The 27,919-nt window shown below is 43.0% G+C and overlaps 1 protein-coding gene across 2 annotated transcripts; it reads right to left on the reverse strand.

The window, feature by feature from the left end:
• Nucleotides 1-245: 245 nt before the first annotated feature.
• On the reverse strand, nucleotides 246-26,870 carry LOC148824269 (voltage-dependent calcium channel gamma-5 subunit). Of its 2 annotated transcripts, XM_088927875.1 has the most exons (7): nucleotides 26,186-26,870; nucleotides 12,534-12,770; nucleotides 11,505-11,546; nucleotides 7,599-7,685; nucleotides 5,402-5,542; nucleotides 4,149-4,294; nucleotides 246-3,320 (listed from the first exon to the last, which is right to left on the reverse strand). In XM_088927875.1, exons 2-7 carry the CDS (start codon nucleotides 12,739-12,741, stop codon nucleotides 3,063-3,065), a joined length of 882 nt encoding a protein of 293 aa, XP_088784001.1. In that variant the 5' UTR covers nucleotides 12,742-12,770; nucleotides 26,186-26,870; the 3' UTR covers nucleotides 246-3,062. The 2 variants fall into 2 exon arrangements, with proteins under 2 accessions (XP_088784001.1, XP_088784003.1); XM_088927877.1 differs by lacking the exon at nucleotides 11,505-11,546 and having other exon boundaries at nucleotides 26,186-26,515.
• Nucleotides 26,871-27,919: the final 1,049 nt, after the last annotated feature.

Consider the following 27,919-nt stretch of genomic DNA (forward strand, 5'->3'; position numbering starts at 1 on the left):
CAATTACAGTACTGGCACTCTGATACTGTTCATTTAATATATTTGGTAAATACTGTTTGTTATGCTGTGCATAGTTATCAGTGATGCGTCTCCTAGTGTCTTGAACATATGTTTATCCTAGCAAGCTGTAGTGAATTAATTTAAGACATGATACTAGAATGTCTACTTGGATTCAATACAGGGCATACAGGTCTATATAATTCTGTCTTCTGAGCTATGAAATAATGATTATTCCACTAGCAAAATGCACTAATAAACACAACAATGTTACTTTATTTCTTAGAAACAGAAATGTACAATAACAGTCAAAAATGACTGCTTGTAAAAAGAACAACCATAACAACAGTATTTGTTTCCCAAAAGTTATATACTTTCTACAGTACTGTATTTAATTACAACATGTGCAAAAGCTCACATTCTGAAAATATGCACTGCAAAATGGAAAGCAGCTATTACAAGCATACTGATAAGGTTACAGATTCGTTGCTCCAAGTGTGCTTACAAAATATTAAACCATCTACAACTGCTGTAAGCTTATATAAAAGTCTATGCTTAATATATATATACACTTCTTTTTATATACACATCATTAAACAAACCCATTTTAAAATGAGAAAAATAGACAGAGTATTAGAATTCAATATTAAGACTGCAGAAAAAAATGGTTTGATGGGACATAAAAACGTCTTCATACATAAGTCCCAGAGAAGGTTTTGGAATGAGAAAAAAGGAATAGGAATGGGTTGATGTGGAACTCGGAAAAGAAACAATTGTAAATTATTAGTATTAAAAGAAGTATAAATGGAAGAAAAACGTACCTGTGTCTCAAACCTGCACTGCATTAAGACTTGCGCGTGTTTTGTGGGAGCTCATGGCTGTAGACTTGAATGGTACTGCTTGCCTCAAAGGAGCAGTGTAACGATGACCTGTGGGCCTCATTTGTGTAAATCCCTGTGGAGCGTTTGCGGACAATGATAAACGCTAACAGGAAAATGCACAACGTCTGGATCAATACTGTGGGATCCTGTAGCAATAGACAGGTATGGGTCTGGGCTTTCAAATGCCGAACCTTGGAGCTGACATTCCCACAGGTTTCTACATCAACAGCATAGGGGCCGCTACACCTTCACTGGTTTAGTTTCTCCTTTCTCCCCGGTGATGAGCAGTGTGTAACGTAAGGACAACTAGAAAACCTGCTGGACTCCAGACCTCAAAGCGTGGAGGGGGAGGTGGAAATCTCTGGTGGATGTGAATTCACGTTCAGAAGTCATTTTGAAATTCCACCCACACGTCAAAACAGAGTATGACTGAGAATCAAACAAGTGAATTATAGGTTAGTCCGCCACCCTTCTGCCTGCAGAAGGCACAGCACTAACTATTCTCCTTGTACAGAGAAAGTGTATTAATACAGTAAAGGGTGAAGGTTAAGGTCAGAACAGTGGAGGAAGCAGGAGCTGATGTTTGGCTTTGTGTGAATATTGGGGCTATTTGTCCTCTACTTCAGAAAAAAGACATTCAATTACAGAGGCAAACTTAAACCATACAAAAAACGATTTAAAACAATGTAAAAACAAACTTGCAGCTTTGCTAAAAACACAAGAATGTAAGAAAAATGTAATTCCGCCAGCTTCCTAAGTAAATCATTGCCATGTTTAAAAAAACATCTTACTACATTGTAAGATTTCCATTTCCTTTTTGTTGAAAATCCCATTGAAGCACAACAAAGTCAGTGCCTGCGAATGCTACTGTATATTGGAGCACATGAGTTGTAATTACATCAATATAAAATTACTATGTAGTTGTTCTTTTGCAAGAATTCATGTTAAAGAAATGTTGACCTGCCACACAGTCCATATATCCTCTGGTGTTCTGTAATACTTACATTTTGATGGGTCTGTACATGCGATTAGCATGTTTCCAGCACATCCAAAGTATAAATACTAATTTTTATATCCTATGTGTTGTATTTATATCCCTTCAAAATTATTACACATAATTACATATAAACTTATGCTAGTAAAATGTGCATTTTAAAGTATGCTGGATTTTATTTATTTTTAATACTGTAGGTAACGAAAATGCACCGAGTCGCATAGTACTTTTGTAGAAACTCAACAATGGTGTCTGTCAGTGGCGTATTTTTGCCTTGTTCTGCTGTCGGAACAGACCTGCCTGCACTGAAACAGCAATGTGCTTTCAGAATGGTGTTTACTGTTAGAAGGGGCTCCTTAAAAGAACGATTTATGATAAGTGTTAAAATAAAAAGTTGTAAATTTACCAGTCATCATTATATTAATATCATGATATAATGTGATCTATAACAAGTGCTTGAAGGTATTGACACAAATACAGACTACCCTAGACCAACTTGGCTGTTTGCACATTTTGCAGTTTATAAGCACCTTGCCTGAGGTGGACGTTAAACAACCCGGAAAGAGAATCACATTTAGTAAATGTACTGTAATACTATGTTCATTTACAAAAATAATAATTTTATGCCAAAGAACCTCTCCCCACCTACAAATTAAAGCCGGAACAGAGAATCGAAAGCGAAATGCTGAGAAATGGTTTTCGACTGCAGTATGACTCGAGCTCTTGTCGTCACTCCTTTGCAGAAAACTTTTAAGCGCTGATGTTTGAGCAGCTGACAAACGGTAACGTGACATTTTCACGAAGCATCTTTCGCTGGATTAACACAAACACTCGAATCTCTGTTTTGCCAGCATGAATGTAAAAAGGCCAGGAGGAGCGTCTGCGTCGCCGTGCGCAGTCTTCTTACTGTGGACACGACCTGCTCTCCCCCGGGCTGGGCTCGCTCCCGTTCGCAGGCCAGGTGCGTTTCGCCCGACAGGAAACGCACGATCACGGGATCAGAATCAAATCAAAAACACACACGCACACACAGACGTACAGAAAAAGGCATCGACTCCCCTTTCCTGGCAAAACCACTCCGCGGTTCCCTCGTGCGATGTTATCGGAAGCGTGGTTGGCAGCGCCGATCGCCGGCTGCTAAACTCCCCCCGCCCTTACCTGCTCGCCGCCCACCCCCCCTCCCCCCCAGCTCAGCAGGGCGAGGAGGACATCTGGTCGTAGTCGGGGCACTTGAGGAGGGCCGGGTAGTTGGAGTTCATCTGCAGGGACGCCTCGCTGGAGATGTCGGAGGGGCTGCGCCCGCGCACCCAGGCGTCGGGGTGCAGGAACTGGCCGGAGTAGTCGGAGCAGTTGCTGAGCCGCGGCCGGTAGAAGCCGGGGTGCGGCCGGTAGATCTCCTCGGCCGTGTACCTCTTCATGAACAGGTACACCGACATCACGCCAGCGCTCTGCCAACAGGGCACAGAGCCGGGAAATCAGCTGCGGAGCATGCAGAGCAGCCAGCGCCTCCCACTGACATTTTACTCCCCTCCATGTGGTTCCTGTTCCACATGTTCCCTTTCACTGGCATTAGTAACTTTTAGGGAGGGGGGAATCATCTGAAGCCAAGTTGTAAGTGACCCATCAAGGTATTATATACACAGATGAGGTCGATATTTCATGACGATGGTACCCCTCACTCCTGGGGAGCAGGGTTTTGTGCAGAGATGAAAGACTTGGGAACGGTGGCTGTCCAGACCAACTGAGTCAGTATTTGGTTCAGTATAGTACTAGGTATGTAATAATTAGTCTGTTAAGCCGTTCTCATTCCCAGTCAAAGCCAGGTGACCCCTAGATCTCCAGCAGCGGGCATGCCCAGCACACATGGCAGAATGTCAGAAATTGAGTCAGACAGCGCTCTGTCCCTGGAGCTGGACAGAGTGCAGATGATGACTCGAGTGTGCATCTAATCCCAAGGGTAACGGTTGGGATACGGCTTTCCAAATGGATTCTTTTTGCATAGGGCAGGATTGACTTTGGTTTCTATGGCTTTACTGTAATAACGCCTTTTATTTTTTTCTTGTCATCTTGTCATTGTCATCTTGTAAAAAGGAAAGGGCATTAACAGAACAGCGAAAAGGTCAGACTGTGTCCTGTGGTTGGCACTGTCAGTGCGCTGGCAAACCTTACTGCAGCACAGTTGAAAGACAAGGAGGCTCGGTCAGGTGAGAGCTGTGGAAACGGCTCTTTGCGATCCACAGACCCACTGGGTGTACAAAACGGGAAGGAGCACTTACCTCCGTTAACAGGAAGGATATGGCAGCGAATGCGAAGGACCAGCCATACTTGTAGCTGAAATAGGCCTCGTTGTCCTTTGTTCTGTTTAACATCTCATCGTTGATGCTGGATATGTACAACACCAATCCAACAACTAGGGACAGGCCTGGTTCGCAGAGACAGGGAAGAGTTTAGAAGGAGCGCTCAGTATACAGGAGAAGAGTGTCGCATGAGGTGCTGCAATGAGTCTGGCCTGCTTCCAGCAGGGGGCACCACCTTTCACATTTCCATACTAGTTGTTCACGTTTTTGCAGTACTTGACAGCCACACTGTGGATGATCACAAAGCATCACAGAGGTTTCATGGCTTTGCTGCACATTGGAGACACAGGGACCCTGGATTTCTCATCACTGTCTCTACTGGTGAGCACAAAATGAAACCCCACCATCAGCATGACATTAGTCAAGAGCCAACAGACTTTACCGGGATATAAGCCATGTGCCAGTTGTGACAGCTGTGAACACTGGGGTGTAAATCTCTTGAAACAATACAGCAGAGCCTGAGTCTAAGTGAAATGTGCTCATTAATCCTACCAGTGAGCACACAGCGATGTGGTGATTCTCTAGGAGGCCAGGTTAAACCCGTCCGCAAAAGGAGAGGCTAACAGGCTTGCTCTCTGTAAGTGTGCTAATCCCTATTAAAGGGCTCCACAAGCTACACAATCAGATGCACAGTGCAACGTGCAGGAAGTTCAAGCACGGGGCCGTTTTAGCTGTATACAGCAAGACGGCGCATTTTCTGGAAAGGAAGTATAGATAAGATCACTTTATTGGCCATATACAATTTCTTGCATTAGGAATTTGTCTTTTCGCAGACCCCAACTTGCTCTCCATGAGACACACAGACACACAGACAGGGAGAGAAGCTTGGGGTCAGAGCGCAGGGTCAACCATTTATACGGCACCCCTGGAGCAGTTGGGGTTAAGGGCCTTGCTCAGGGGCCCAACGAAGTGGGATTCCTCTATATAAATATATTGGTGTAAAAACTATATATTTTATACGCCAAGCAGTTGGTTTTATAACTGTTGCCAATTCATGATTAAAATAACAAAATATTTGGGTCGATAAATGATTAGCAAGATATTTGTTCACATCTCGGTATCAATCTTCGGTACCAATTAAAATGCGGATGAAGACGGAAATCAATCTAAATGTCGGAATAAGAATTTGCCAATAATGGAAGGATTACAGGTAGAGGCCGGCGGAGGCTCACCAGACAGGATGAAGAAGATGCCGGAGACGAAGGCCAGGATTGTCCGGTGGGGGCGGATGTGGCCGATGTTGTTGAGGACGAAGCCGATGAACATGAAAAACAGGCTGACCAGCGGGAAGGGGGTGGCCGAGCGGATCATCTCTGGAGGAGAGAGGACACAGGGTCAGCGTGGTGAGGAACCACAGGCTGGCTCCCCTGGAGTCCACGGCAGTGTGTGCGCAGCACCAGGCACCTGCTGACCTGCTCGCAGCCACAATCCAGGCACTAAGCGTCTCTCTGGACAATGGCATCTGCTAAGCATATCAAGTCCATTTTTCATTTCAATAAAGTTCACATCTAAAATATTGCAAAGAAAAAATACACAGTAGAAGAAAAAATATATTTGACACCCACGCTAAAGTATTACATAAAGGTAAATAAAAATATTGAATATATAAATCCTGATATATTAAAAGTAGGTGAATACAAAGTAGTTTACATTTTAAGGTGCCAGGGTATTTGTGTGTATTTAATTACAGGAAGCAGAGCTGAAGATCTAAGAGTAATAGTGTAGCTCCACTCGTGACCACATGCAACTGCAGACAAGGTTCCCAAATTGTTTACCAGGCACCTGTGGAGAAGTTTATTATGCTCTACCACAGCAGTGTCAGACATCTTTTTCAGTAGCTCTGTCTCTATACAGCTGCCTGCAGGGTGTGAACGTCCCTGGAGCAAATACAGCAGTGCTGCAGCTCGTATTGTGGCTGTTTTAGGGATAAAACTAAGTCCGCAACGTGACAGTGATGTCGTATAAGAGGCAATCCAGAGAGATGGCGCTCAAAAGACTCGGGTGTCTTCAAGCAGCAAACAGCCTTCTGTGCTTTTCAGTTTTTTGCAGGAACACGGTGAGAAGCCACGGGAAAGCTGCGTTAAAAAATGCCCCCTCTGGTACCCAGACTGGTTTTCTCTGCAGGCACATGCTGTCCCCCCCATGGGTGGGCAGTAACAGGAATTTCTGTCTGGCATGATCCCAGAGTGGAGGAGCACAACCCCAGCCTCCCGACGCCAGCCTACCCTCCCAAGAGGGACTTCTCCCATTAAACAGGAAGTCAGCATGCTTGTGATAAGCCCTTGGAAGAGCAGTGGGAAGGAGTGAGCGCAGGTTCTGGATCTAGAGCTAGAGGAAACTCCTAGGAGAGGTGTTGGTAAAGGATACATCTGAAGGACATCATCCTCCTGGTTCCGAAGAGAAAAGGCAGATTGCAGCTCTCGGATAAAGCTATCGCAATGAGACGGATGAAAAACTTATCTTGCTGAAAAAACATTACTGCAGAGCATAATGCCGAGTGCAGAATGTATGTTCCCCCCCAAAAAGAAGTTCCTCCATGAAAATTGGACAAATATTTCATTCCTGAGGACAGGAAAGAGGAGCAAGAGCAGGACCTTGTTTACACCGGTAGGTTATTGCAGACGTGCGATCTCAATGTGCTTCAAGCCAGAACAGATAAAGCGTAATTAGGAGATAAGTTACAGGAGACACAGTGAGGCCTTTTGAGCTTCATGCCATTTTGAAGCCGGCTGAACTGACATTTCTGTAAAATAAGAATTTTCTTATCTCTCACACAGTTCCGCCTTTGACGTCTTCATTTAGACCGATATCTGTCTAACTAAAATCGCACTGCTCAGAAATAAAAACATTACAGAGATCTGAACTGCTATCGATAAAACATGATCATTGATGACAATAACCCCCAGGTCCATGATCAGTTTACTGCAATGGATGCTAAAATTCACAATGAATCTACCCTGCAGTGTTGCTTGAGTTTAGGGTAATTTCACAAAGCAGCTTAACATATTTAAATCAATGACTATTTAGGGGGAATGTTTCCATTTAATACTACAGAGGGTGAGAAAGGGATGGATCTTTACCAGTGTTGCACATTACTGTTTGTTGGTCTCAACACTGACCTACTGCACCTTCACCACAGGAGGGCACTGTTTCAAAGCACAGTGTGAAGGAACATTGTAAAATGTGTTAGAGTTTGCATTACAGCAGCTGTATGAAGCGAGTGGCGCCATTATAGCAGAATTAAATACGTTTGAAAAGATTGTTTTGTAAAAACACTAGCGTTTTATTAAGGAGGTTCCACTAAAAGTGTTTCATGAAAGCTTCAAATGCATAAGCAAACATATACAGTAAGAATAAATCATCACTCACTTAGCACACTGACTGTAGACTCAGATGTCATCTGTACATTCATTGGCATGATATATTCTATCGTGAAGCATCGTCCCCTTTCCTCCCCTGAGAGACAGGCAACACAAAGCAGAAATCGTTTCAGCACAAGTGACAGGCAGCTTAGACACATGTAGAAGCTACGTGCCACAACAGGAACAGCCCAAGTCAGAGCAAGAAAGCCAGAGTTGCTTGCATGAGTGTTTTTAGTGTTAAGAGGAAGTTCATAAAGTGACAGTGAAGTGATATTGTTTTCAACTGACCAAATATACAAAAAAGCTCAACTTTTAGATTTTGAAAATATGTAACACATGAGTAACATCAACTGAACAAATAAAATGCACTGTCAGAAACACTTTCATGAATCAAATCCTTTGCCTTTGACACCCCCAAGAATTACAATGAATAAACTAATGTTGCACCTGAATATACTAAAACCTACGTGCATGCCAGTTTAACACAGTTACTGTGACTTTACATCCTTCTGTTCTGTAGTCATGCTTTCCCACACTTACTGTTCACTGCCACTCTATTTTAGTTTACACAATAAACAGAAGGGTGTTATTTTCTTTATTCCAGCCGCTACACACAGATAATTTCATCTCCCCAAGCATGACCCTTGAGATCATGATCTTAAGCTTCACAACAAAATGCCTTATAGTTATGTTGAACATGCAACAGCAGTGCTTGGATTGTAGCATATTTGAACGTCAGAGTCATACAGTATGGTGCTATCGTGGTAATATCCTTTTCTGTGATTTTTTAACAAGAGCAATTCTCCATGTGCCAGCTAGCAATCAGCATTTTGCTGGTCACATCAAAAGTTAGGTGAAGTATGACAACAGCTTGTAGCACGTTGCCCACATAACACTTCGCAAGGCGATGATTAAGTTGTGAGATGGTAGCACGGTGCAGCAGACGGGGGAGGGTTATCTAAATAAATTGCTTCCACAAGATCTGCTCAGCTCCAGTGACGCCCAGAGTCTGCTTGTCATGACATGGCTGTGTTTCCAGCTGCAACCGTAACGAGCTCCAAGTCTTGCGCCGCGTGCTGCATCTCCGGCAAGCTGACTGCTCTCTCAGCGAGCGTCCTTCAAGTTCTGGGCCCGTTTCTCCCCCCCACTTTCATTGTGTGTTAAGTCTTTGCTCTGCAGAGTTAATTTAGGCCTCGTTACTCCTGTGCAACGAAGTGAGACGCTTGGAGCACGAATCCAAATGAAGCAGTCAGCCTTCCCCTGACTGAAACTACTAGGCCTTGCTTCACTGAGCTGCAGTCTGAGATCTTTTATAATGAAGCTCAGTGACTTCACACTTCAAGTTCTTGCTTAAACTTGTCTAATTTCTATTAAAACACAGGATCATAAGTTCCACAAATAGAGGTAGACCCATGTTTGCTTAATTAAGTTAATTGTTCATATCTAAACATATCCCAGAAACTTGTAGAGCTGCTTCTCGGAGGAGTATCTAATTCAACAACTTGGCTCTATAGTGAATTCCAGACCTCGGCTAAACTTTGCATCGAGAAATGTCTCCTATTTTTATCTTCAATGCTTCTTCTCTACTTTTCACCTTTTGAGGCCTTAAATTTCCATTTGTGACCCCCACTAGGTTAGCAATCACTGCACATCTCTTATGAATTTGTGTCCATTTTTGAATGTCATTGGGTGTGCAGCATTTCAATATATCATTAATTAAGTTAATCATTAAGTTTTAGATGCAACCTGAATGTCTCAGGACAGTGCAAAGTAAGTAGAATAAAACTGAGCTGCAGGACTATATCCTGCACCGACATGGGCTTGATGCATATTTTGGTTGTATTTGTTTTGCATTGGGAAAAATGCAGAACGGAAAGTGCAGTGGTTAGCTTTGGAGCCTCACAGCTCTGGGGCCTTGGGTTCTATTCCTGAGGTACTGTCTGTGTGGAGTTTGTGTGTGTGTGTTCCCTGTGTTTGTGTGGGTTGCCTACATGTGCTCAGGTTTCCTCCCATAGTCCAAAGACATGCTGGAAAATGAATTGGCTTCAGGGAAAACTGGCCTTGGTGTGAGTGTGTGTGTGTGTGTCTGTGCCAATGTGTGCCCTGTGATGGACTAGCAACCCATCCAGGGTGTACTACACCTTATCCATGCTGGATGTCCTATGACCCTGACCCTGGAAGGACAGATGCTTTTCACAACAGCATTCTTGATGAGGAGTAGCGCAGTGTTTGCTTTAATATTCACCGAGGAGAAAGACTGTCTTTTCACATCAGAGAACCATGCTGGTGCTGTGGAGACTCTGACACCATACTGTATTATTGGATAAAGATCTCAGCCTCTTCTCCATGGCGATTTTAGCAATCTCAAACTGCAAGCCCCAAGGGGCTTAGGATGCTCATCATCTGAGCTGAGATGACAGCATTGCAGGATGTCTATTTATACTGAAGCATGATGCATTTAAAACAATTGAGTGAGGATTTTAATTTTTGCTTTACAGTATGTCTAGTTGCCCTATTAGTTGATAATTGCATATGTTTCAAGAAGCCTGAAGAAAAGCAAAGACATTTCCTGATAATCTGAAAGTCTAGTTTGCATCTTAAAGCTAGCAGTAGAAAATATAGTTCTCACATTTTCTGGAGATTTTAGGGAAACATCATTGCACTGTTTTACTGTAAGTCTCCTCTTAGGTTACATTTATAGATAGCTGACCAGTTTCAATTAGACAGTGCTTCTAAAGTTGATTGAAACGCTGCTGCTTCCCTAACTACTGCTGCTACAGTAGCAATACAAAATCCAAGTCATGCCTTTGAAATGAAAGGATAAAGAAATCAAGTGGAACTTGGGCTTTTCCTCTGGGGCAAACATGGATAAAAAATGAAATGTATTATTTATGAAATGTAATGAGGAAAAATCAGCATCAGGTTTCACAACAGAAAAGAAGTGAGCATTGTAAATTATTGAAAACAGCTTAATAGTGGCAGTCTTGGTCCAGTAAATTATAAAGGCCTAAACTGTCCTCCTCATAGGATATGAGGTTAGAGATTTTATCAGACTTCATGTCTTCTATTCTCTCATACGCCTACCACCACTCACATGTTTAATGATAAACATGTACTGTATTTGTACTGTAGTTCCATCCAAAAACACAGCAGTTTCTTAACATTCTACACCAGAATGAAAATGCAGCACAGTATCAGCACTTGGGGAGAGCACTGCTTTCAATCATTCAGTCACTGGACACCTCGTTAACAATGCAAACAGAGACAGATCGGACAGCAGCGGGCCAGCAGAGGCTTCTCATGGCTTCTCTCACCTCCCTCTTTAATACATTATGTATACTGTACATAGTGCAATAATCAATAAGAGGTTAATCAATAAGATCAGGGCTCCGAGAAGGAGTCTCAGCACAAACCCTGGCACAGGTTCAAGATAGAAATAGCTCAAATTAAGCTAGAGATAAATTTAAGGTTGGAAACTTTGTTGTTGCTATAAGTTATTTTTAGAAACCTTACTATTTAGTGAAGCACGAGCTTTGACATGAACCCAGAACCCTGTGATGGAAATTGAGGTTCTGATCTTTACCAAAGAAATGGTAATTTTCTGTTTTTAATTAAATGCTTGGGTTGACCATGTGTAACACCTCAAAGGGCCAGGAACACTGAAAGAACACTAATCCTAAGCTTGTGCTTTTATGGGAGTTGTTTCAGATTGTGCATAGTATAGGATGCATTTTTAGCAGGGGTCACACACGTACTGTATGCTGTTTCAGATTTCTGGGGTGAGTCAATATAACTACAAAAATGAGTCAACCGCTGGAACTGTCCCGGTTTGGATTTAACAAGACCCCGCGATCACACACTGCAGCCTGCAGTCCAGAAACCTCTCAGCCTTCCAGCCAGACATTGTCAATACCTGGTTTAACGGAGGGGGAGACTCGGTCTGTAGCCGGCGTTTCTACAGAGGAAATGATTAAAATTAGTGTCCTTGGCTGCATTTAGAAAAGGCTACCATGCTACTAATCAGTCTTATTGTACATCCCTGCTAAAGGTAAAGAGTCCCATGTGGTTTTTTAAAGAGACCATTAGCTTGAGACAGGCGCCCATGCTGATTGCCAGCGCAACCTAAGAGAGAGGAGGGAGGGAATAAAGCACAAAGGCCCTTTAACTCTAATAATTAATGTTGCTTCTTGGGTTTTTGGGGTGTCATCCCAAGTAGACTGCACTTGGCTTCTTAGGATACCCAGCTGAGGAAACAACTATCTATCAGACAAACAGTAAGCAGGTTTGGGGGTTTAATTGAATTTTGAGACCAAAATCTAAAGTCACCTGTGGAGGAAACACGTTGAATAGCAGACAGCTCAGGGAAAGGAGAAAGGTGAAAGGGAAGTTCAGGAGAGTGGTGAGGGAGTGACCAGGTGACAAGCATTCACAGATAATCAGTGTCCATACAGTACCAGAACATATTGCCATGACTATATACTAATCTATGAATGAGTCAAAACACGTTTCTGAGGAATGAAGGAATGGTCACAGTTGTTTAGAATTTTTCCTTCCATTGCTGCCTCATTTGCTTTTGAAGTGCTTAAAACTGTTAAGTAGGACAGCAGAACAGAGACACACCGGTATATTTCATACTAAGAACTAATGAAGACAAACGGGTAAGACAATAGGCAACCCACAAAATGTTAATACTTTTACTTATCGATACAAACACTAACACAGATGGTGACATAGTTTACCACGCAAATAATTATCAAGTAATCTTGCTGTCAGCTTTATCTTTCAGTAAACATGCAAAACAGCAGAACAAATGCTGACAGTTTTAGTAATGTAAACTATGTGTCTAGCACTAGCCTAAAGAAATGAAGAGGCAGCCATTGCAAACTGTTAACAATACATTTCATGCACAAATTAGCAGCTACTGAGGGAGAAATGGACTCACCAGCCAGGAAGCAGACCCTCCACAATCCTGAGTGGAGGGACATCTTGATCTCTGTGCTCTGGTTCTGGGGCAGGATGATTCCCTCCTCCAGGTAGAGCCAGTAGTCGGTGCTGACCGCAATGCCCAGCAGCCCCAGACCACACACAGCAAACACGCTGCTCAGCAACGTCAGGGCTTTCCTGCCACATGTGCTCATTCCACACAGCATCCAGCAGAGGATTCAGGTAGAAAAATGAGCTGCAAGGAGAAGTGGTCCAGAATATCAGGGATGAACTCAATACAAAATAATTGCATTCTTGTTGTAATTTGGTAGCTTTGTAATGATAGTGGTCTGTTATGTGCTTAAATGCACTTAGGAATATAGCCATGTTTGTAAGACACAGCAGCATGGTGCTGTGGTTAGGCATCTGGACTTATAACAGGAAGGTAAATTCCCACATGAGGCACTGCTGTTGTACCCCTGAAGTACTTAGTATACTGAAATAGCTGTATAAACAGATGCAAATGTAAGTTGCTTTTGATAAAAAAGGCCTGCTAAATAAACGCAAATGATAAGTCTATAATGTGTGGTACATGATCAGAATTGAGTAATGATATTGGTCTACAATGTAGTATTATGGTCAGAGTTGAGTAATGATATTGGTCTACAGTGATGTGTTATGGTCAGAATTGAGTAATGATATTGGTCTACAATGTTGTGTTATGGTCAGAATTGAGTAATGATATTGATCTGTAGTGTACTATATTGTAGTTTTAACTTGGAAGTTATACAGGTCTGTAATATATTAATACATTAATTACATATACCTTACTAATAATACACACATCATAATATTAGCAATTATCTGTACTGCATTACCATTTTAATTCATTAATGATAATGATCTGCCTGGCTGTATTAAAGCAGGAATTCAGTAATAATCTCTTAGAATAGTGTTCTATACTCAACTGCAGTGCATTTGTGAATTAGCACTCTCGTGTTAAGAAATATTCCTCGTCCATTGTATCCATAAAATTAATATTGCTATGCCTCACATTGATCCGCACCTGTAGCTGGAAGGTTGCCAGTTTAAATCCTGTGGCCGGCAGAGGAATCCTACTCTGTTGGGCCCCTGAGTAAGGCCCTTAACCCCAACTGCTCCAGGGGCACCATATAAATGTCTGACCCTGTGCTCTGACCCCAAGCTTCTCTCTCCCCATCTGTGTGCCTGTGTGTCTCATGGAGAGCAAGCTGGGGTCTGCAAAAAGACAAATTCCCATTGCAAGAAATTGTATAGGGCCAATAAAGTGATGTTATCTTATCATCAGCGCTTTATCAACTACACCTACTGTTCTCAGAATCTCCTGATAGAGCCATGCTTTGATAATTTACCAGACTTTTAACTCCTCAGTCATCTGGAAACTATTAGTTTACATAAGTTGGTGGATCTTTCTGTTCTGATAGCCTACATTTTCACCACACTGGTATATAATGGTTTATTAGGAAGCTCCCAGTAAAGAAGATGACTAATGATGTTTTGTGTCTCCTTGAGGTCTCAGTGACATATTGCCACCAAACCTACTCAGCAGGAAGAGGAAGAGACTAATGAAACCATTTACATAAATATGCATATTAATTAGATGTGTGAGCCAGAAATCTGTCAAATGATTTATGATTCTACACTTAACATATCCAGCAAAACAGTATGTAATGAACTATTACAGTATCACAAAAGCCTTCTGTAAAATTACAGTCTTTTACATGCATTGCATGTAGCTGAACATTTAGTAACATAAATATAGAATCAACATCTGAAGGGCATCATGTAGAAATTTTCTGTAATTTTTCCTAAAGGTTACTATTAATAATAACCTTTAATAACTAATAAAAAGGTTGGAAACAGAACCCCTAATCTTGCATTGTCATTCTGCTTTTTTTCAGTAAAAAGGAGCAATATTGATGGGGAAAAAAATCTGAATTATTTCTGTTTTTGTTTTTTCACACTCATCAAAATAATAGTGCAAAACCACTGGGATATAGATTAAACAGATGTTGAGGATAGAACAGAACTGATATGTAATATTAGTGTGTACAATTATACTACTGAAGAATCAACTTATCATTGAATTCAAGCCAGAAACCAAAATAATATGTTGCAGCAATTCCCACTTCAAGGCAAAAATTGTAGTTTTTATCAGTGGAAGTATTATATGTGATAAATCTATCATGTAAGTCTATAGACTGACTCCATCATGTTCATGGAAAACTGCAGGTACCTGAAATACACAATGGTGCTGATGAATTCTGGAAAAGTACAGGCTTTTATACCAGCAGTGATTGCATCCTCTCAGTTATTTCCAGTAACTACCACAGTGGCATGACGCAGTAGCATGACATTTTATTTCTTAAAATAAAAGAATTACATTGCAGAAATTGTAGCTTTTGATGCATGTAACACACGGACACTCGTTAAAAGTGCTTAAGACATGCACAGCAATCATATTTCTTCACGTACACATACAGGACACGGTCACTGGTTGTGAATGCCAGCACTTATGGTAAAGCATCTAAATCCTGAAAAACTGTTAAAACAGTGATTAAACGTCAAGTGACCTATTGTAATGCGTGCATCTTGTTTCCAACTCTGACAAGCACTCTGATCATGTGCTCTTTTGAACTTTGTGCACACCCATAGAGAAACCCACAGGGATTCCTCAGAAAGCAGTTCAGACAAAGGTCTGTCTTTAATCCCCTCCTTCTTTAAAAAGCATGGCAGGCACTGCTGCTGTCAGATATTGTAAGCATGGGCATAATGAGGCTAGAAGCAGAGGAGACGATCTGGACAAAGAAGAAAGCAATGGGCAGATGGTCAGTAATATTTTACAGTGCCTTTTCTGAAATCCGGAAAATCGATTCCTATTTGTCAGTGCAGGTGTCAGCACCAGTGCAGGCATTAAAATGTAGAGCTCTTTAAAAGTATGCAGAAGTTTAAGAAATTTGTCATTGGAAATTCATATGTTGTCCCTGTTTTTTGTTTCTTCATCAAGAGCAACATTTTCCATATTGAAAATATTGTACAGTTATTTAGCACTACTGCATTAATAGTAGTGTCACTAATTTCCTTTATTCTTTGACACACACTATCCTTTTTATTCTGTTTTACAGTATATAAAAAACAAAAGAAAGAGAAATAAACAGATACGATTGAGGGTAAAAAGAAATGCCCTACACTGACAGGTTTGTAGAATTGAATCCCTGTAGGTCTTGAACAGAGATTATAAGGGGACCCAATTGTTCAAAATCCCCAAAAGCACCAACAAAGTCGACCCCGCAGACTTCTACATGATAAACAGCGAAACCTGAACCAGAGGACATAAGTGAAAACTATGTGAAAGAGCACTGAAATTGAAAACAGGAGGTACCTCTAAATACAAAGGGGTGTACTGCAGGAGTGTGGAATAAGCTAACCAGCCATGTTGTTGATACCAACATCCTGAGATCAATTACTGTAACTGCTAACGGTCAGAAGGGCTGGCTGAGCTGCATGGCTCCTCTTTGTAACCTTTCTTATGTTATGCACCAGCTTACAATAAATCGATCAAGGAATCTAAATGAATACTATTAATTTATTGAATTTAATAACACAAGGACACAGCTCTCAAGCATGCAGTGTAAGCTGGTCTTTTCTCAGACACCTATGCCCTGGTATCCTGGCACAGGGCTCGTCTCTGCCCGCTGGTGGCCCGAGTCAAAGCAGGCTGGAGAGAGACTGCAGCTGAGCCGCCAGCCGTCTCCCTGACACAGGGGACTCTGGGCCAGGGCGGCTGTCTGACGCTCAGCCATCGAGGTTAAACTGAAAAAGTGGGTCACAAAACAAACTAGCAACAACAAAGCAAAGCGCATCCCCAGTGCTGTGGTTTCAGGAGCTGACTGGTACAGCCTGTAAGAGACGTTAACTGTTCTAAAACATGACAGGATCCAATGCTTGACTACCTTCTCTCTCTACTGGGAATAGGTAAAGAGTGGAGTACTGCTGACAGTGTGCCAGATTCTGCCCATCAGGAAATGTTCCTTTGGACATCATTGGAGGCCAAGGCAGGTTCATGGGAGAATGCAGTCAAGTATGAAGCATGAGCTTTGTAACTGAGGCACAGCAGCACCCAGCTAGCTGTCTTTCCTAATGAACGTTTTAGTTTAAGCAACGCAGTCAACTTTGTGTCTTCTGAGTCAATCGAAATAAAAAAAACAAAACTGCTGAAGAATAAATAAAAGTACTGCTTTTTTTCTAAAAAAGCAATCGCACTACAGTCTTGAAAACAAGCATCAAGCTGTGTTGAAGTGACAAACTTTTACCAAGCAACGCCTACACACACATCAGCCACCCACAAGACATGTCAGCATGGTGGACGCAGCATTAACCCTGTCACAGACACCAGTCCCAGAGGAAAAAAGAACCCAGTTACAGATTCCGTCTGCCAACACCTCACCCGTTAAAGGTAAGAGAATGCATTGAGATGTTTTTCAGAACAAAAGCAGCTACTCCATAAGCAAAGTTTACTCCAGTCCCCAGCTGGGCCAGAAGGAAAAGAGGCAAAAAGAAGGATGATCAATCTTTCACTTTCTTTTCACTTTTAATACCATCTCCCAGACCACTGCCCCTACCCTGCTCCAAACAGAGGGTTCCAGCAGGCGGGTTTTGCAAGGGTTTAGAAACCAACAATGGGACTGCCTGTGCCTCGTCTTGGCAGGTTAAATGTGTTTTGCTCAGAGTGCCTCTGCTTCTCCTTGTTCATCTCTGCATCCCAGAAAAATGACAGAAGTGATTCATCCTGTGGTTGCCAAGGACCCTGGTTACTTCATGTCTGGATCTCCTTGTCAGAGCTGTAACGTAAGAGCCACGGTCCTGCCAGCCAGCACGCAGACTGGTCACCCGCCCTTAGGGATGTGTAGATCAAGGTCATTTCATTTCATGACTGAAGGAGGTTTTTTAAATCTTTGGTCATCTCCGTTGATATACAGTAGCAATCGTCTAGATGTGAAGTGAATCTAGTACTCCACCACAGACAAGTTTGTAGGAAAAAATACACTTAATATTTGTTGCTGAATATATATTTGTTATACAGTATAGGTCTAACCACCCTGTTATTTGCATATAACATATGCTAATAAAGCTTACACCACTACAATTTCTTGGCCTGAAGCTGCAGAATTTGAATTTATCATTAGAAAATTATCCGTACATCCGTACATTTTGTTCAATGCAAGGGGCTTGACAATGTCTTCCCTGTTAATCTGTGCCTGGAGAAAGTGGTAGGAGATAAACCCTGTCAAGATGTTAAGGGAACAAACAATTAAAGCAGGAAGAAGGATTCGCTGAAATTCTTCATCGTGTGTGGGCGTCGTCAGGCTGCAGGAAACACACAAAGTGGAACGTCTCACTGCCTCGCACACTTCAACCGGAATGGGATTAAGGGGTAATAGCAGGCAGTTTCATGCTCTGCTAACCTGAGGCAAAGTCTTGTGAAGGCAATGGCCTGATTCAGAAGGCAAATCTCAGAGCTGAGTTCAGTGGTCCTTCACCAGTCCTGTGTCTGGACAGAGACACTAGCTCCGCGCCAGATCATTATCACGTTTCCGTGAGACCAGCACCCCAGGAGAACTTCCCGTGCAACGGACCTGGCCTCAGTGCTTCTCTTTATTGGTTTAAATTCCTCTGTGGTCTGCGCACTTCAGCTCAGTCATGAAGAAATGACAGTCCAGTCCTCTGCAGTGACCCAGAAGGTAAGCATAAAAATAATAAAAAGCAAGCAAGCTACAGGTCATGCACATCATCCTAACTCAACAAAGTATCAGCTCAGTTTTATTTCTATACTTCTCCTTGCAGAAATATGGCAGATACCCGAGAGGGACAGTAAGCTTACTGAGTCAATACCAAATTCTAATCCTTACCTAAATGATCTAATGAGTTCATTTCTTTTACATCAATATTAATGTGTAAAGGGAACAGCGTGGTCAATCTTGTGAAAGACATAAGCTCTCACTTGGGCAGGAATCGTCTTCCAACCCAAAGCCAACAACACTTGTAATAAAACAACAGCCCAGGGAGAATTTTTGTCTAAATGTTTTTAGATAGATGTTGTCCTCATGTCCACGAGGCTAGCGGATGTCTTGGTCTCCTGCTGAAGAGCCTGCTCGTGACCCACCCAGAGACCCACCCAGAGAGGTGAGCCCGACTGCTATGGCTTCATGTAAAGTAGGTCAACCCCTTTCTCTCTGCTCAATGATCACGCCTCTGGCTTGATCAGCTCCAATTCAATTACGTCCGCTTTGCCACTGCTTAAAATAACCAACAGAAAGCCCTGGCTCAATTAACAAACATCAATAAAAACACAAACATTGTCTGTGCCTCCACATTGGGGTTGCTTTAGGGTTTTAATACAACTGGAGGAATTGTCATCCATTTCTTCGTACTGTGATTCACATTCTCAGACTCTTAAAAATATCCTATGAACTACAGTATAAACGGGACAAGCAGAGGTTAATTCCACGCTGAAACATAAAAGGAAAATGCCCCCTTCTCTAATGGCGAGGGGCATTTTACCTGCAATTTAAATCAGTCTCCTCTTAAAACATTAATAACCGAAAGCTCATGGGGGAGTAGAGTCTCAACATCCAGCACCACAGCTCCTTCGAGACAAATTCCTCAGATAGGTTGTATGTGCACATTAAAGCTGTTGCGTGCTTAATTAAATGGGCTGATGTTCACATTGCATTGCTTTTGGAAGAAGGATAAACCACAAGCGCTGGAGCAGCACCGTCATCGGGTACATTAATTTCTTGCATTTACCCTAAAAATGTCTGAAGGATATCAAAAGGTGGTTCTCTAGATGATACAATGGCTCAATGACACTAAATGTATTTTGCACTGCTTCAGTGAAAGGGTCAGCACAATTGTTACTGAAATATATATTCATAGTCTTATGCCTGTGATGTACATACTATTGAATGTTTTAGCACTGTACACGCGCCTCACAAGAACACTGCATGGGTATGTGCAATGCTTTGAAGCTGCAGTCTTGCCTTCTGTTTGCATGCAGCGCACTTGACCGCACGCTCCTGCTCATCACTGTCTGGACGTTCTCCTCCCTAGAGAGGAAGGGGGGGCCGGTGCCCAGACTCATGCCCTCTTGCACACAAGCGCAGAGCTGGTGTTCAGCAAAGCGCATGAAAGTGCTGTGCAGCGAGTGACCTAGTTCACTGGATCGCAGTCTCAAGGCCCTGTCTCCTGGGAAAGTGTTTTTCTCTCTGAAGCAAGGTCAGAAAGAACACGACCGCCCAAGGACAAGGTGGCTTGGGCCGGCCAGACTGTGGAAACATCACGAGGGTGTGAAAACGAGGGTGTGCTGTCCCTCTCGGGGGCTGTGCCCCACGCTGACGCAGCCATCAGCCCCTGTTGATGACGCAGTGAGGGGTGCAGTGTGCAGCCGGAGAGCTGCTGATAAATGTGTGCACTGAACTCAGGACTTCCTGACCTACAAAACTTTTGACACCTGCTTGTTTTGCCTTTGCAGAGCATGCTGATTGGTGACTATGATGTCAGTCCACCACAGCTTGGGCTACATTAAATTATAGTGGCACAGTATTGTCCTGCAAGATGTAACAGTCTTATTGACCTCTGTGCTGCCACAACACTGTGTGCAGAAGAAAGTCTTCTGCCCTGAAATGACTTGACTTATACAGTATCTCAACTATAACATACTTGGAAATGTGCAGTGTTTTTAGTTTCAGAGACCCTGTCTCTCCTTTAAAAAAACAAACTCAAGTTCATAACTATAGAACAGGGATGTCTGAACACTACGTGTTTCCTGATTCATACAGAGGAAAGGTGGTAAATACCCCGTTCCCGAAATTACATTAAGCTTTCCAGTGAAGTTCCCCTTGCAGAGCACAAAATCCAACAAAATGTCCTTTAAATAAACTGAAGGTTAAGAACGCCCTTGGATTGGCTGCAGAATATTGCACTTGAGCAATTTTTCCACTTCTAAATGCTGGCCAGCAAATCCCAAGAGATTAACTAAGGACATGTCGATCACAGAATGAAAGCAAGCCAGGGGAAGGAAACACAGACTGCAAATGCTTTACCAGCAAAAAAGATGTCTCACGCCCATTAATGTAGCATCACAATATACACTGTTAAACAGCATTTTTACTACCTCAATAATCTGAAACTGGAATTTCTTGTACTCAGTTTCTGCAGCAGAGGCAGATGTGATCAAGGATTTGTACCATAAAGTGTTGTACTGTACTGCACAGTACTGTTTTGCTCTCAATAGTAAATCCAGGAGGTGGTGTCAGGTGAACACATCCATATTGGCAAAGCAAAAAATTCACATTTTTAAATAGGTACTAGTTTGATTTTTTTTTAAATATCCTACATTTAAACCTCTCCTTGAAGTTGAACTGGAGAAATACCACTTGAAAAAAGGTACGAATTATGGTTTGTCCTTGACATTCTGAACAAGTCATGTACAGATGACATGTACTGTAGGTATAAAATGGGCTTTTTTTCCCCAAAAGTTTGTTATGCAATATGTTTGCAGACAAGGCCCTAAAACTCTTATATCTGTTTTCCTCTGGGTAGCAAATGAAGCTTCTCTGGTCTTTTTCCAGTCCTGCCCGGACTCTAGAGGCTTGCTCTAAAAACACTGAAAAGATCTAAAAAGATGACTGGCAAGGCTTTTAAACTACTTAGCAAACTGAATCCTTTCTTCTCTCTGAGTGCTTTATAAGATTTAAGAGGTTTTCCTTTATGTTATTTAAATCATGCAACACAGCAGTGGGCTCAACCACAGAGCAAATGTCTCATTTGTTAAAACCAGCAGAATTTCATGGCCATTTCTTTCAGGCCTCTTACTGCAGATAAAACAGCATCATGCTACATATTCTCAGAAATTTACCATCTGCAATTCTTACACAGCATAATGAAGACCTGTCAAAGGGGGACTTCATTTGAGCTCTTCTGTAGTCAGTCATCATGTCACAGACACATAAAGTGCCGATGAAGACGACTAATAAAAAACAGGACTCATTCCGTCCACAGCACTTATCAGCTCTTTCAGGAAATGCACACACAGAACTCCTCTCTTTGCTTGACAGTGAAAGGAAAACAAAGAGTAACAAATTTATAAAACCATCTTTTCAAAACGTTTGAACTGATTAGAAATGATCAGGAATGGCAGAAATATAATTAGGGAAAAAGTGAAGAAGCTACAACTATTCAATCAAGTCCCAGTGCTGTCAGAGCAGTGACCCAGCTTGTTGAATATATTTGAACCGGAGCAACTGGACACCACTAGATTCATCCAAGCTAAGCTGGCCACCCAACAGCCAGACCCTCAAGGACAGAGTTAATTAGGAACTGACAGACACTGACAGCAGGAGAGGGTACAAGTGCAAACCTCCTTTTGACACGGCAAAGCCTGACAGCTGGCAAAACATCATAATGCAAGAGCTCATGCCTACAATACTGTATGTCCAGGGACTTCCAGAGCTCTTTAATTTGCGGTTTTCTTTTTACATTTTATCAGTCAACAAACATAAGACAGACCTTTCATTCTCTGAATGGCTTCAGAGCTGTCTGCATTTTTCAACTGTACCTCAAGGGAAGACTTGGGGGGAACTGAATGACTCCTTGTCTGTTACTCGATTAAACCTCCTTTGCTACTGAAGCATAAATAGCAGATGCTAACGGAGAGTGTGGCAACAAGTGGCAATACGTGTCTGTTCCACGCAACAGCAGCAAATTGTGGGGAATCATGATAAGGATGGAGCCGCGGCACATACTCTCCCCTCAGGACCTATACTGTATCCAGAAGCACAACTGCCTCTGCCTCTGCCTCTGTCGGGCAGGAGCCCGCAGTTAATTTCTGCTTCAGCCCAGCATGGAGGCTTATCACTTCAACATGCAACAGATTTCAGTTCCTAGCCAGAAATTTAATTTTCTTGATATTTGACAATGTGCAAAATCCCACTTTGCATTGTCTACAGAAGAGGAAATCTGTTTAAGAAGAACTAGCAGATGCACAGAACACCAATCAATGCATTCCGGGACACAGACCTGAATGTAAGTGTGAAAATGTCCCCCAAAGTTAAAACTGCATCAGTGAGTGCTAACGAATACCTCAGCACACTGTCAACAACAGCAGGAGCCAGGCATGCTGTGACTAGGCTGTGAAGTATACCGAAATATCCTGAAGTCTTCTTGATTTTTTTTAAATGTGTTTAAACATTTTTTTCAACATATTGCATAATCCCAGACACACATCCAGTTGACTGTCATGTTGATTTTAGGAACTTCAAATAAGACTTACTTTTGAGATGCCACCACAAACAAATCCCACTTAGAAAGTCTTCAGTCTGAATCTGTGTGGGTTAAAATTGGCTCACAGTTCTGTTTATTTTCAAATGAACACAGAACGATGTGACTGCCAGCCACAATTAACATAAAGCAAACATTTTTGGACGAACTGAAAACAGAAGGAGGGAGGGGGTAACCCATGAGTGGCAGTCAGCCAGGATGAACATTTTGGATTTTTTTAGCAAAATCAGCTTTGGTCACCTTCCCTGAAGGAAGCGGACCGGGTTTACGTTTCTGAAGCAACTCAGAAGATACAAAGTGGGTTTGATATCGCCTTCATTAATAACTGTGATATAATCAGAGAATAATTTAATTCTAGCAAAGTTAATTATTTCCCAGAACATCCCTTCAGCTGGAAAATTAGCAGAAATTCCATGTGTGAATAATTTATCTGCTGTGATTGCAAGGCCACTTGACATTTCTGCTGTCTGGGAGTTACAGACGGTGTTCACCATGATTGTAAAGAGTGTTCAGTACAGTTCTGTGTATGTACTGAACATACTATGTGCCAGCACCTCAGTGTCCATGAGCTAAATAACAGGTAGTGAGAAACACAAGTCTTGATGTGTAATGACTTTGTTTTTACTCACTTTTGTAATTCTGCCCTTCATTCAAGCATTAAATGGATTTTAAACAGTATTTTTAGCAGTATGTTATGAACCAACATTTTTGGATACATTCAATTTCTTGTCAAATCTCAAGTAAGCAATCTCTTACCTAGGCCCATGCTATGTCTTCAAACTCACCTATGAATCTGGACATATAAAAATCCAGTTAAAACATGGATACCAAGAGCATGTTTCTGTGCATAAACCATTTAAACAGCATTTGCATAACATAGAGCACAAAATCAGACAGCCATCTGATATACTGTACAGTACATGCACATACAGTATACTGTATACATGTTTGAGGTTAACATGGGTTGTGAACTGCTTGTTAAAGGCAAGAAACGGAAAGAAGTGGCATGTCAGATGTTCTGCTTCAGGGCTGCTAATTTCTGAGCCAGACTCAGTACAAGGACACCAATCTGCGGGGGACAACAGACTTGGGATTTAAAAATACCTGCACAGGTACAGGTGCGAGTTTCAACAAATGCTTGGTTCGTTTTTTAAACCAATTCTGCATAGACACTTCACAAAGCGCAACGTCAAGCTTCCTTGCATAGCAACATGCTGTGCTGTGAGAGTGGAGACTGTACACAGTGTCCCAAATTAATGATTCCCAAATATAGCTTGTTTCTACACTACGTTATATTACACATAAAGCAACCCCCCATCCTTACATAGGACACAAGAGTGCTTTACCTGTAAAGTCCTGCAGACTTTACAATAAATGATTTAGTGTTGGTTTGGATTCAAAACCTGCACTTACAGTGCTTCCCCAAGTGCAGATGCCCGATTCAGCCCAGCTTGAAAAGCAGACGCTTGTCTGGTCTACTGTAGCATTCCTGGTTGTGGCTGAGGAATGGTGTTCAACAGAAAATATCAGTGTTTGGATTCAGGGAGTTGTTTTCTTGTTGAACGTACCGATTAATCAATTCTGTCTCTCTGGGCCCACTGACCTCTGACTTAACATGGTAAAACAAACCAGCCCCTAGCTGTATGAAATAAATCATGTTAAATAGCGTTGTCTGGAAATCCTCTGCAACCAAATGCTCATTAACTTTACAGTCTGTTTTCAGTACTACTCATTTAAGTCTTAACTGCCATACTAATTTAGAAGAGCTCGTCAGATCACGTGTAGATATTGGTTTCTTCATGATAACAAGTTTTATAAACCAGTTAAGCCTGCTCTAAAACATTTTGAATCAGGATGTGTGTCTACTGTCTTGTCTGATGGGCAGAAACGCGCGCTGCTCATCTGAAACCAGAGTTGGGGACACGATGTCGCTCTCGGGTCTAAACGAGCGGTGTCAGAGGACGTTCTGTTCCTGTCAAATCGCTCGCTTTCTGTCTCGGCTATAATTCGTGCGGGCCAGGGCAACAGTCCGTGAGCAATCTATAGCAGAGGAAAAAGAAAGTGCTGTACTCACCCTGCACCATCAGCGGGCATCGAGCGGTGCTGACAAAAATAGCTCACATTCCCTTAACTTTCTACAGTTGGTTTAAAGCAGCGTGAACCCGAGAGAAACGGAAAGACACTGAAGGACAAGAGCGAAACAACGAGGGAAGACACCGTACACGTTATCGGTACTTCTTCTGAATAAGGGTGCTGTCCGAGGTGCTGAAGTTATACTCCCAGGCAGTCGTAAGCGTATTCTAGCCTTTTTAACATGCAGACGAAAAGGCACGGTTTTTTGCACGGTTTAGATGGCTTCTTTAAAGAGAAAACAGGGTTTCCATCTTGCATATAGATATATTATTAATTAAATTAACAGCTCGCCCTTCGAGCGCTGGAATCCACACTGGGCACTTGAGCCTGTGATTCCGACCCCTATTACAGGCTGAAGGCCGAGCCGAGTTAGCTGAATAACAACAGTCTGTAAACAGTTGACTGCTGGCAAAAAAAATTCAAATGCACCAAGGAGACGCATTGAGCAGCTAATGACACATGCTTTCGTTTAAACACGACAGAATCCCGGAGAGCCTGGACACATGTTCGAAAAAAAATAATATCCTAAGTAGTCATTTATCTTTTTCTCGCTAATAATTATGCGCGGTTTTGGTGTTCTGTAATCTACCAACTCTGGCTCAATAAAACTTCACTGCTGGTCCACTATTACGAGATTGAAACTGCATCTGTGCTTACACGAATTGCGGTGATCTGTGACTGTAAGTCCCCAAGTCTACTGCAGGTAAAAACCGTCACACCTCGGGAGATATACAGATGCCCATATGGTCTTTAATGATATTTTAATACTTCTGCCTGTCAGTAAAAAAATAGGTGTCTCGTTTAATTTTTATTTGTGAACATAGCCCCCACTAGACCACCGACATAAGGAACATCCAGGTGTGACAAAGCAACCACAAACACACCAGAACGGAAATACCTTCATTTTTTAGGTTCGTTTTTCAAAACTGTACCTAAACGTTAACGACTTTATAATATCCTTGATGTAAAGTTCACAGCCTCACCGACACAAGATAAACTAAGCGACCAAAAGTACTTTTAAAAGCTGAGCATTGTTTAAACACAACGACGAAACAACCATTCGCCACAGCTCCTAAACCCTTCTGTCTTAAAAAAACAACAACACACACACCCAACCGCAAAACGTTTGCTGTGTTCGTTCAGAACCGACAAGGGAAATACCTTCCACAAGAAGTCTGGGTTTTGAAGATGCCCGAGGTGCCCAGCGAGAATCTTTCCCCTTTCCTGGAGCTCTCCGGCTCCGCGCTTGCAGTGCTGTGGACCCGCCGTGGACAGGCGCGTTAAGCGGGGCGGCGCGTTTCCAGCAGCGCCTCGGGGAGACGGGAGAGCCGAGCGGGGGAGATTCTGCAGTCAGGGGCTGCCACCCCTCTTGACCGGGCGACCCGACGCAACCAAACGACGGCGCTGCCGTGCCGTGCCGTGCCGTGCCGTGCGGTGCGGTGCGGTGCAGTGCTGTCCTCCCGCTGGACTCCGCTCTCCAGACTGAAGTCCACACTGGGAGCAGGCGGTCGGACTCGCCAAGCTCAGGGCGCGTCACGTGATCTGCCGCTCACAAGTGATGGCAGGGATCTCCAGCTGCCCGGACCGAGGGGGTGGTGGTGGAGGGTCTCTATTTGTTGTTTTTTCGATAAAGAGTTGGAGCTCGTAGACGTGCGTCGGTTTTTTTTTTTTCATTGAAAGTGCGCCGTGCCTTTGCTTGCCGGGGTGGGTGGGTGCTTGAATTCGCTACGATGGTGAATAGCGTCTTTCTGGCTGCATTTCATCTGCAGGAGCGCAGACCCCCCCCCCACCCCCTTACACATCCTCTTCCCGATCATTATCCACGTGTACAGCTAGGATCCAGAGCAGGCTGGAAAACGCCAGACCTCTACCCCTGACCAAGGCACAGTTAATTAAGCCAGCGAAGCCAATGGGACCGGGTAACACTGATCCAGTGCATTAAGGATAGGCAGACGGCGGCATGGGGGGGATTTCTGATTGTCTTCCCTATAAACTCATCCTAGCGTAGCTGATTGAACTTAAGACACAGAATCTGTTGAAATGTGTTTACAAGGTTGTAATTCTCGCCTTTACGCTTGACTTCCAACGCACTCTTTCTGTACCACCGAAGGGCGAGTCAACCCAGAATCAGAATTTCCTAAAAAACCTGGGGGGGGACAGCTCAGATGGTCTTTTCAAACGCGACGGCGCATCTCAGAAAATCTCTTCACTCGTTGTTGTTGACGTGTTATTGTGTTCCGCGGTGGAGCAGGCGCTTCGTGTGTCTCCCCGCATGGAGACGGGAGACCCAGCCCCTACGGCCTCCGCGCCCCGGCACCGCCGCCGGTCCCGTTCAGCGGAAGTGACGCGGTCGGTCCGTGTGCCGATTAGGCCTGTCAGGAGACGCTCTTCTCCTCACGCGTCAATAGTGCTCCGACTATTTGGGGGAAATGTAACCTTGCAATTAGCCAGGTTTAACAGCCGGTTTAATTTTTGTTATTACGTGAAGATGCATTTAGCGGGAAAAACAATAGTCATTTCCTCAAATTACCTTTAATTAGCATTTGTGTGAAGGGTAGCCGAACTCCTCTCTTCAATTCCACTCCATTGCAAGTCTTCGCTCCGGCTAGTGCTTAATTACAGTGGGTTTTTTAAGCCATTAAGGATCGATGCGGTATTTTATTGGAAGGGTCGAAGTCCTGTTATGACCCGGTACGTAAATGCAAAAGCTTGATGAGCTCTGAGCTCTGGTGTGGACAAACCAAGAAACACGCTTTAATCAGCCCCAGCCGATGGTTCGGTGAAAACGCCGATTGGAGAGCAGGCCGAGCCTCTCCTCTGCGGCGCGCAGACAGGCCGGGGTCTCGGAGTGACGGTTCGCCCAAGCTGCGACACAGGTGCTGAAGGCTACAGGTA

The sequence above is a fragment of the Atractosteus spatula genome, chromosome 11, assembly GCF_055471065.1.
Source record: "Atractosteus spatula isolate fAtrSpa1 chromosome 11, fAtrSpa1.hap1, whole genome shotgun sequence".
In the NCBI taxonomy this organism is placed as follows: domain Eukaryota; kingdom Metazoa; phylum Chordata; class Actinopteri; order Semionotiformes; family Lepisosteidae; genus Atractosteus; species Atractosteus spatula.